The sequence below is a fragment of the Symphalangus syndactylus genome, chromosome 11, assembly GCF_028878055.3.
Source record: "Symphalangus syndactylus isolate Jambi chromosome 11, NHGRI_mSymSyn1-v2.1_pri, whole genome shotgun sequence".
Taxonomy (NCBI): Eukaryota; Metazoa; Chordata; class Mammalia; order Primates; family Hylobatidae; genus Symphalangus; species Symphalangus syndactylus.
The window spans coordinates 65,615,826-65,627,436 of record NC_072433.2 but is presented as its reverse complement, the minus strand read 5'-3'; the positions used below and the strand labels follow the sequence as shown (position 1 = coordinate 65,627,436).

Genomic DNA, 11,611 nt, shown 5'->3' with positions numbered 1-11,611 from the left:
AATATTAGAGTCAAGGGCTGTGAAGGAAGACGGTCATAAGATCTTTAAGTGTTAGCACTTTTTAAGATCTCCCATTATCAATAACGTTCTCATGTATTAAAGTGTCATTAAAATTTTGAGTAATTGGGGCTAATATCTTGGATTGTGCAACTCTGTTTTCCCCACTGCTGTCAGCGAGTGGCCTCTGCCGACATGATGGTCCTTTCCCCGGGAGCCTGCTGCCCGCTCACTTGATGAGCTTGCAGCCCGGCTCAGTCGTGGCTGACAGCACTGATTGGGGCGCAGTACGCTCTCTGCTCCTTTTATTACAGACAGTAATTAAAGCAGCTCGCCCTGCACTTCCATAACAAACACAGCATAATGCCCTAATTATGACTTTATTAATTTAAGTCAGGATTTAATGATTTTAAAAGTGATTTATATTGTTTTTCCTGTTCAGAACAAATGAAATCTGTAGGTTAAATTAATACAGGCTTTTCATCATTACAAAGTTAAAAACCTAGTTACCAGTAAATTCTTTTCATTAGATTAACATCTGAAGCTCTAAGCAGTAAGGTAAACAATAATTACCATCAAAATTGAGCGATGCATAATAAAATAACACTTTTACTTTTAAAATCTTATCTTAAAAGCTAGAAGTTAAATATATTTAGAGTCATTCACTTGTTGCAGCAAAGGAGCTACTTGGTTTGTAATAGCCTTGTCTTTGAGAGAAATCCTGTACTTCTGGTTTAATATCAGCATGTCTATGATGACATGAGTTATAAAACGTGTCCTGTTTCTAGAAAGGGAAAGTTTTGTTCAGTGTATGAAATGTCCTTTCAGATGGCAAAAGTCAGTATACTAGAAATTTGTAGTCATGTATTTGTTTTATTATTCTTTTCTTCAGAAATGGATTTTTCTCTTTACTCATGTTTGAATTTAAAAGAATTGTTTATTACAAAGAGAACCACAAATACATTCTAAACCTTGTATTTTTAAGTACACATTTTAACCAGTGAATTGGGGATAATAAATTGCCATTTTTTTGCCAGGGAAAAACAACAACATATTTTTCAGTCTTCAAATATAATTACATGTGCTCTGAGATGTTACCATGGCTCCATTTTTAATAAACAGCAATCATATTTCCTCCACAAAAATCAATTCTAGGAAATATTGATTCTTTCCTTGCCTCACTCCTCTCCCTCCGCCTTTATTTTTCTCCCTGTCTCTTAGAATTTTTTTTAACTTTGCCAGTAGGATAATTTTTTAAAGCTCCTAATAAGCTTTAAGCATCTTCAAAAACCACCCTTTAGTAATCATAAATATTTAGGACCAAATTTAAATTTTACACTCCAAGATATTTTCATTTGAAGGGAGATAGTATGACACAGTGGAAAAAGTACAGACTTTGGAATGAGACAGGCTTGAGTTCAGATTCTAGTTCTGCCCCTCTTGTCTCTTGTTATGTGCCCTTGAGCAAGTTATTTAACCTTTCTGAATATTAATGTCATTATTGTAAATGGGATAATAATGTACCCAGGAAGAGTGCATTTAAATTAGATAATTGGTATGATTGGTATGAAATGCCTAGCCCTTTCTGGCCCACAGTAGATTCTTTAAAAAATACACACACATGTGGTAGAGAGAACTAGACCTTTAGTTTCCAGGAAAATATAAAACACCACAAGGTATCTGTCATCCCCTGAGAGAAGGGTGTTCGGTCATCTCACATGTTATTCCTTCTCCTTGGAGAACTGCTTCCCTGCCCATCTGCCAGCCTTACTCCTATATCTTGGCTTATATGTCTCTTTCTCCAGGAAGCATTCCTAACTGCATTAAGTTTGTTTAGGTGTCTCTCCAAATGTTCTCCTGACACGCTATAATTTATTACTTATTACTTATTATACTGTATTATCACTGCCACCTTGTCTGTATCCTCTAGTGGACTATAGACTCTGTAGGGTAGACACACAGAGATCCTGTGTCTTACTAACCATCGTTATCCTTAGCACCTAACATAATGCCAACATGTAGTCAATAATTAATAAATATTTGTTGAGCAGGTGAACAAATGAATGGTGTTAAGCACTTAGGTGTGATCATTTGATATTTTAAAAGTTTATATTTGATTAGCTTAAATTTTTAGCAAGATACTACTTTAAAAGAATTTCCTTTGAACTGGTTAACATTTTCTCATAGAATGTGTTTAAGGTCACATTTAGGAGCTTGTGTAAGTAATTTTCTTGGGTAGAAAAATGTATAAAATACAAGTCTATTTTAGCAAAAGTAGATATATAAATATTTAAATATATTACTAAACCAGGTGTGGTGGCTCAAGCCTATAATCCCAATATTTTGGGAGGCCAAGTTGGGAGGATTACTTGAGCCCAGAAATTCCAGACCAGCCTAGGCAACCTAGTGAGACCCTGTCTCTACAAAAAATATAAAATTAGCTGGATGTGGTGGTGCATGCCTGTAGTCCCAACTACTTGGGAGGCTGAAATGGGAGAATCGCTTGAGCCTGGGAGGTCAAGGCTGCCGTGAGCCATGATTGCACCACTGTACTCCAGCCTCGGTGACAATGAGACCCTGTATCATATACATATATATACGTACACACACACATACACACACACACACACACACACACACACATACACACACACAGTATTTTGAGATAGCATTTTAAAAAATCAGCCTAAATATCTTTAACATTGTTACTGGTAGTACTTAATTCTTAGAAAATCAAACATTTAATGTTTTCTACATTGTTTTTGATTATATTGTTTAGTGTCATTTTATGACTTTTTGCATTTGAAATGTGTATGACAGGATAGAATTGAATTTGAATGGGTTCTAATTTATTTGGTTATGGGTAATACCTTTATTATTACCTCATTAATGTATTCTGGAATTTAAAAACCATTTTTATATAAACTACTTCTATAAAGGAGTTAAAGTTCATATTTCAAAATTTACTATTATATGTAGTGATTCTGAAGATGGGGAGAAGGAAAATGAAAAATCTAAAACTTCAGATTCTTCAAATGCCGAATCTAGTTCAATAGAAGACAGTTCTTCAGATTCTGAATCAGAGTCAGAATCTGAAAGTGAATCTGAATCCAGAAGAGTCACTAAGGTAAGAGATTATACATTTGTCATAAATGAAGGTAAATATTCTTATAACAACCGAAATAAACAACACCATCCTCATCTACGCCTGTAATTTTATTTTTTCTAGATAAGCCTTTCCTTTATAACCCAACTCTGCAGAAATGCTAGAAACTTTAAAAAATCTCATCCCTTGCCACTGAAATCAAGGAACTCCTGTGCATATGACCTTTTTTGTTCTTGGCTAGGTTGTGACAAGGAGGGGTTTTGCTGAAGGGAAAGTGAAAGGAAGTCACAAAAATAGTATTGAGCAAAGAATTATAAGTGTACATACATCATAAGAAATTGAGACTTCACTTTTTAAAAATATTGGGCATTTTGCATAACTGTGTTTTAAAGCTTTAATTAAAGAGTATACATTCTTTAATTAGTAAGAATTTGCATAGCCATTTATTTAAAAACAAATACAAGAACCACTTATATAATAAAATAATAATGCTTTTTGGTAATAACGTTTGTAACACTGAATTTTGCCTGCTTAGCAGGAAAAAAAAAGTATAAATTGCAAAAATGTAGTTATTAATATAAAATGCATTCTATCTGATTTCAGGTCTAGTTAAAAGAATAAAAATATAGAATTCAGATAATTATTCTTTTTGGTCTTTAATAATCACCCCCTTCCTATAAATGGACCATGTTCATGCTAGACTTCAAGTATAGTAGTTTTATATATAACTGTGTTATTCTGTTTGTTGAAAATACGGCCAAGCTCTGCCTTTGATTCAGTTCAATTTCTTCTTAATCTAATATTGTTTTTGTTTATTTGTTCTATTAACTTGAATTTCTTCGATATGTTATCTGAGTAGGCAAGGATGAAAATTAATTTATTGAAGTAGACAATTGCCCTCCCCCATCCAGAGATTCATTGTTAAAGAATGTTTTAAAAATTGGCTAGTATTTGTCTTGCCTTATTTCACATTTTCTTGCGTATATTAAAACCTATCTTAAACTTGAATTTATATTTAAAACTTGTGTCTGTATATAAAATAAGCTAAGATTTTTATTTTTTAAAAATTCACATAAAATCTTAAGAGATTTTATGGTTTATTAATCTGGCCTCATATAAAAACTTATCACTTAGTGAGTCTGACGTACTCTGATTTCATACTTACATCAAATTACCAGAAAGTTTAAAATGTTACTGAAAATAAAAAGAGTTACAAATCGACAGTAAGTGTTAGGTAACATGGGGTACCTTAAAATGGCGCTGTACCTTAAGATGGGGCCGGTTCGGAGTTCTTCTCCCCTCCTTGACCGGGCACTGTCTGAACCCGCCAAAGGAGGGCCAGTCAGAAAGAAGCATCTCCCGCCTTCCCTTGGGCCCGCCCCTAGCGCAATCCACATAGGCCCAAGGGATATAAAACCCAGCACACCAGTAGCCCTCTCTCTCTTCTCTTCCTTCTCTGCTCGATACCCCCAATAAAGATCTCTTGACCGCGACCGGTGTAGTTTGGTCTCCGCCCGGCCCCTTTCATTGGTGCTGTGACTCGGATCGGGACTTCCCCACCCCCCCTCGGTGGGACCCCAATCCCTTTCGGGCTCAGTCCAGAGCCCGGCCAGTCTTCGCCCATTTTCCTGTTTGCCGACCTCTACGCCCAACACCGGCCTCATCTCGGTAAGTTTCCCCTTCTGGTATCCGACATTAGTCGGCCGGTGCCTATCCCGGCTGCCCGCGAGGCCGCCATAAACTTATTCCAGACTCGGCCCACAGGGAACAGGGCTCTTTCCTCCTCCTTCTCGCTCACCAGGCCTGGGTCCCTTCCCCTTCTCGCTCCGAAAACCTGGCACCAGGTGGCCCACAGCCCTCGGCCTTTACAGGCCTCTCAGTCGTTTCGTTTTGGTGACGACCAACTCCAGAGTTCTGACTCACGACATGGTAATCGGCTGATAGGGGGCGCCCTACTCAGCCCTTTGCCATACATTTCCGCAAACCTTCCCTTCCACAATGGGAGCCTCTGCATCCCTGCCGGCTGACTCTCCCTTACAATGCTGATCTCACTCAAAACTGGCCCACCTACCCCCTAGACAACCAAAACAGATGGCCCACTTATGGGTCCTTTGATCCCAACCTTCTCCGGGATCTCTACAACTATTGTGAGCGAACAGGAAAATGGGCAGAGATCCCCTACGTTCATGGCTTCTTTCTTCTACGGGACAAACCCAACCTCTGCCTCCCTTGCAAGCCGCAACACCTTATCGCTGCTCTCAAGCTACCAACCTCTCCTTCCGCTCCCGACTTTGATCCGGCCGACGAACCCCCCCCCCCCATACCACCACCCTCCACCTCATCTTCCGGTCACCGCTCAACCGGTTGAAACCGGCTACCAACCCGGACCGCACGAAGAACCAAACTGCTTACGCCCCGCTCTCGTGCATCTCCTAAGTCCTCTTCTCTGGCTTTCCGCCTCTCACATCTTTACACTTTCCTCCGCCGGCGGGCCCTCTTCCCAGCCCTATTCTCACTGTGATAGAAAACGGCTGGGACCCTTTCTTCCACATGTTCCACTTCGCCGTCTGGCTCCCACATCAACACACACACCCCCTTCCTATATTATACCACTAAAAACAACGCCTCCTCCCGAGCCATACATATCGACAACCCCGCCGACCGGGTCTGGGGCCAGTCAGTTACACGAGGCATATATCCCAGCAATGCCTGGGCATATCCACCTCAAACCATAACTATTTCCCGTTCCCTCAAAACTGAGTATCCATCTCTGACCAAACCTTTAACCAGCTTCTCCTCAGAAACTACCAGCTCCTAGCGACTTGTGAAGACACAGCAGACTCCAGAGACAGTCTCATACCCTGCTGACCTCTTAAACGGCCAACGACAGGCAACAGATACCAAGGATTGGGGGGGGTAGGGGGTAGGCCTGCCCTCGCACCCTAAATTAACTACCATCTTCATTTCTCTTCGGGCAGACCAAACTCTACCCCTAGTACCCTAGATGGCTACAGCAAGCCGATTCTACCAATTCTTAAACACCCTTGCTCAGACAGCTGGCTCATCGCCAACCCATCCCTGCCCCTCAACTGGCTCACGGCACTGGAGGACGAGGAACATACATGGACTTCACGTCTAACGAAGTCTTCATGTATAGCGCCCTATTGCTTGGCCTCATACTCATACTCTACCCCATGCACAACCCTGACGATTCTCCCTGTGCCCCCTCCCCACAGCGCCCCCACTCAGCAGGAAGCAGCCAGATGAACCACGATGCCCATTTTCCCCCATTTAAGAAAACAAAAAGGGAGGAATGTTAGGTAACATGGGGTACCTTAAAATGGCGCCGTACCTTAAGATGGGGCCGGTTCCGGGTTCTTCTCCCCTCCTTGACCAGGCACTGTCTGAACCCGCCAAAGGAGGGCCAATCAGAAAGAAGCATCTCCCGCCTTCCCTTGGGCCCGCCCCTAGCCCAATCCACGTAGGCCCAAGGGATATAAAACCCAGCACACCAGCAGCCCTCTCTCTCTTCTCTTCCTTCTCCGCTCGATACCCCCAATAAAGATCTCTTGACCGCGACCGGTGTAGTTTGGTCTCCGCCCGGCCCCTTTCAGTAAGTACAACCCAGAGTAAGAAGTATTTTTTTAAAATGACAGAACAAGAAATCAGTGAGTGTCAAGTGGTAGAAGTTATTCTTAGGAAGTTTTGTAACAGTTGAAAAATTATAGACTTCAGTGCCTCTGTAGTATTAGAAGCAGAGCTTTAGGATCCCATTAAAAAGCCACAGTGGTTGAACATCATGTTGTGTTGTACCCCTTCCTCCCCCTGAAAATAAAGAAGATAAAAGCCACAGGGGCACTCCAGGTCAGTGATTCTGTTTGTTTCTTCTTTGTCAGAGACTTTCAGTGATCAGATTAAATCTCTTGATAGTTAAAAATATTTTCCTATACAACATCAGTATAAATAAACCATTGCAGTGAACCAAGGCCTTTGAGAAATTTGGGTTTCGCTTACATTGTTGATAGTTTTGTGTTCATATGTTTCCGTTAGGTGGCTTATTTTCTTTATATTAGAATGCCTTTTCCCATCTATAATAGGCAGACAGGACTGTGGAGTTTTTTGCTTTAGTTTAGCAATTGGAATAAGTATTCTCCACCTTGGAGCTACCATAAGTACTTATTTATTTCTATTTCTTTCTGAATGATTTGGTGTATACCATGCAATTACAGAATATACCTATTTTCTAATAATAGGCGACTATAATTGTGGAAAAGTCCTTGCACCAAGTGTTGTGGCTTCTGCTCTAAATTATGAGTAATGAAGGCAGATGGTGGGTACTTTACTTTAATTTGGCATGACAATATGTTAGTGCTGAAAATTCATATGCTTTATATCTGCAGCCTAACTAAATCTATACTTTTTCTTTTCTTCTTTTTCATCCAGACAATGTGTTTTGAGGGCACTGAGCATGAAAATGTGACCTAGGAGTTACCTTGAATATATGGCTTTCAAAACAGTTAATTTTTATGGTAGTCCTATGAGATAAGCATAGTGTTCTACTTGTTGGGAGAGAATATCTTTGTTTCAGTTTCCTCATCTGTAAAGCAGACATGCTAGTACCTACCTTACTTCTTTCAAGTGTTATGTTAAAAATAAAATATGAAAGATCAATGTAACAAACTATGTAACTATAAAACAACAGTTTTAACATTTTTTAAAATTCCGTAAAAGTTCAACAGTATTGGAGAATATCAAACGCTAAAAGTAACCTAAATTTTTTGGTAACTCTTAAGTATCCTGCTTTTTTTTTTTTTTTTTTCACTCTTTTTACACTATTCAAGTTGTAAGTCAACATTTAATTCTGTTCCCTTACCTACAGCCTCCGAGCTTAGCCACTTTCTTTAGAAGACAGCTGCTGTCCGTGGTCAGTGTCTCTGCTCTCTAACTCACAATCTCAATTTACCCTACTTTTCCTTTGAATGCAGCTCTGTGTAAGACTCACATCCACTTGCCCGAGGGTAACTCCTACTTCCTTTTGGTCTTGTTTTGTAAATAATCATCTGTTTCCTTTGCACCTTTAATCTGTTTCTCCATTCATTCCTTTTCTGCCAACTGTAGCATTCAGGTTTTTTCAGCATTTAAAGAGAGAGAGGGAGCATGGAGTGAAAAAAAAACAAGAGTGTGTGTACATGAGTGAGAGTGAGTTTAGAAAAATAGTCTACATATCCTGCATCTTGTACTTCTTAACCCAGTTATTTCCAACTCTATTCTACACATACTGCTCTCTGAAAAGGCAGCTATGATCCTTCCCCAAACCCAGTAGCCTTCTCTTATTCTTTATCATTTTGTATGACTATTCCCCTACTACTTAAAAGTCTCTGCATCCTTTTTGTTCTTACTTTTTTGACCTTTCATTCTTTTGGTTGCTTCACTTTTTACGTGCTTCTGACACCCAAGTGTGAATGTTGACCCCAAATTAGTACTTAGTACACATTAGTCTTTCGAGATATTAATTGATGTGAATGAATTTTTCTTTAGTCTTCTTTTTTTCCCTTTAAATTTTTCCTGTTTTGAGACCTCATTCACTCCTATAGCTTCAGCTAAAACATTTATGTTAATTACTTCCATGGTAACGTCTTTCAGTCTTTACAATAAGTTTCAGCTTCTCTTCCCAAATTCATACCAAATTTTTAGACCTCTCTGAGGCTACTGGTTTTCCAAACCTAATACAGTCGAAAGACATGCTCTAGCATTTGTCACCAGCATTCTTTTCATTCTCCCAGATCTGAAGCCCCAGAATTATCTCTGACTACTCTGTCATTCTGTATGTTTAGATAGTTACCAACTCCTATATGTTCTGTGCCTTATTTCTCATGTCTGTTTCTTCTTTCCCTACTGCCACTATTCTAGATCAGCTCTTCATTACCTGCATAGACCATTGCCATTGGTCATCCTCTGACCAATGCTTTCCTAACCCCAAGTCCTTCTATACAACTGCCAGATGGATATTAAATTCACCTGTCCTGATGGCCCATTGCCATTTGAGTTCAGTAAACTCAGGCTAGCTTGCCCAAACCTACCTAGTCTTAACCCTACCCACCTTGTGTTCGTTCTTTCTTTCTTTCTTTCTTTCTTTTTCTTTCTTTCTTCTTTCTCTCTCTTTCTTTCTTTCTTTCTTTCTTTCTTTCTTTCTTTCTTTCTTTTCTGTCTCTCTCTCTTTCTTTCTTTCTTTCTTTTCTGTCTCTCTCTCTTTCTTTCTTTCTTTCTTTCTTTCTTTCTTTCTTTCTTTCTTTCTTTCTTTCTTTCTTTCTTTCTTTTCTTTCTTTCGAGACAGAATCTTGCTCTGTCACCCAAGCTGGAATGCAGTGGCATGATCCCAGCTCTCTGCAGCTTCGAACCCCAAGTCTCAGGTGATCCTCCCACCTCAGCCTCCTGGGTAGCTGGGACTATAGGCATGCACTACCATGCTTGGCTAATTTTTTGTATTTTTAATAGAGAGCGTTTTCTCCTCCTGGGCTCAAGCGATCCACCCACCTCAGCCTCCCAAAGTGCTGGGATTACAGGCATGGGCAACCATGCCCAGCCACACACACTAAATTCTAATCCCAGTGGAATATTTGTGGTTCTATTAACACTGTATTCGTTCGTATTTCTATGCCTTTGTTCTTTCTTTTTGCATCATTTACTACAGAAAATAAAAGCTAGGGAGAAAGTGGCCTCATATCACTGTGACCCTCCACTTCTCCTAGTTGAGAATGACTGCAGGGAGTGAAAAATGTTACTGATGATGGGGTATCACTCATGTGAATGGGACAGTCAAAAGGGTGAGAACCACAAGGGGATTATTTATGTTGTTAAAATGCCCCAGCATATTCATGAGGCACAAAACTATAATCACACATTCAGGTGCCATGTTTGTTTGTGTTATTGATTGGAATATGTCCTCATTTGAGGTTAGATGTTGTCAGTAATGACCACAGAAAATTTTCTTGTTTTGGTTATAATTATGTTGATGGATAAGCATATTTTATGTGTAGGTGTTATTTTCTGAAATATATTTAATTGAGAAATATTTTTAGTATAGTCCTTTCAATGAAGTAATTCTTTTGTTCCAAATAACACCTATAACAAAATTACTTTTAGTAATTCCTTATTTTAAGTGATTTCACATACTTTACACAATGTAAAGGGAAAATTTTTTTTATATGAAAGAGTGGAGAGAAAATTCAGTGATGTAGACCACATTGTGTCAGGAAGAGATTCACATTTATATCACTTTACCCTGTTTTTGACCAATATAATTAAGTTATATTCCGCTTGTAGTTAAAATTATGTGAACAGATGGTGAAAAAATTTATTTAAAATAATGCTTTTAAAGTTTCCAGGATTTTTATCCTTCATGAAACCTAGGCTTCAGTGTTCTTATAACTACCCAGTATATTAGAGTGCTCCTCCACACCATAGTTATTTCAGCTACGTTGTTAGTCCACTATTCGCACCTTATTCATGATGCAATATTCTAGTTGTATCTATAGTGTCTGTATACTAATGGCTGAAGATTTAGATACTCTATGATTAAAATGATAAAAACTTTAAATTATGATTGTAATTTATTGAGTAAATTTTATGTATTTTCCTTATATATATTAATATTTTAATTACATAAACTATATAAAGCATAATAATCTACCAATGTGAAATAAATATAAAGTATTTAATGTACTTGCACTTAATAATACTTAATATTAAAAGCATTTCAGTATTTGAATTAAAACTAAGATTAAGGTGCATACTAGCTAGGAAGAAAATAGTACCAACTGTATATACCTAGCAGTGTTTGAGTTGCTCTTGTCAGTTGTTTTTATCTCAGGTTATATTTGTGTCTCAAAACTTTGCTAATTCCTTTTGGGAGGTGCAAAGAAACTGAGTGAATCTCTTAGGTGCTATAAGGATCAGTCACTAGGATTTGACTGGTGTCTGAATGTCCGTAAATGTTAAGATTTGCCTTAATAAAAGATATTGGCGATAAAGATCTTTTATTTGAAAGATTCTTGGGGATAAAGTAAATTTGGCATGTGGTGTGAAATAAATCATGGATAAGAGTGAAAGGAACCATTTTTTGATTGGTTTTATGTTCTATTTGAAAAATAAGCAAGTTTTAATTATGTTTTTACAATTATTTTTCTATGTTGCAATTATATAACTTTTATAAATATTGAAGAATATTGGGTTTTACTGTTATAATGCAAAGCCTTGCCTCTCAGTGTATGTCTTTCCCAATTTCATTTGTATTTTAAGTTCTCTAAAATAAAAATATTATTCAATTGCAGTTGAGACCTTTAAAAGGAAGTGAATGCCAGTAAGCAGGCTTTCTTATTGAAGTAGGCGTACTCTAATAGGAAAAGATTTGTTTTAGTGGGTTAGACTTCTTTTTAACTTATAAAGAAGTCTCAATTTACTAGCAGTGTACTTTTGTTTTAAAGCACAAGTTTAAGTGTGAGCCTCAGA

The 11,611-nt window shown here is 38.3% G+C and overlaps 1 protein-coding gene across 6 annotated transcripts in view; it reads left to right on the top strand.

The window, feature by feature from the left end:
- Positions 1 to 11,611, top strand: part of AP3B1 (adaptor related protein complex 3 subunit beta 1) — a 290,306-nt gene that overhangs the window by 178,236 nt on the left and 100,459 nt on the right. For all 6 annotated transcript variants that reach the window (XM_055299187.2, XM_063612139.1, XM_055299189.2 and 3 more), the window contains one exon: positions 2,977 to 3,124. In XM_055299187.2, coding sequence (XP_055155162.1) covers positions 2,977 to 3,124 — 148 coding nt within the window. The remainder of the gene's footprint in view (positions 1 to 2,976; positions 3,125 to 11,611) is intronic.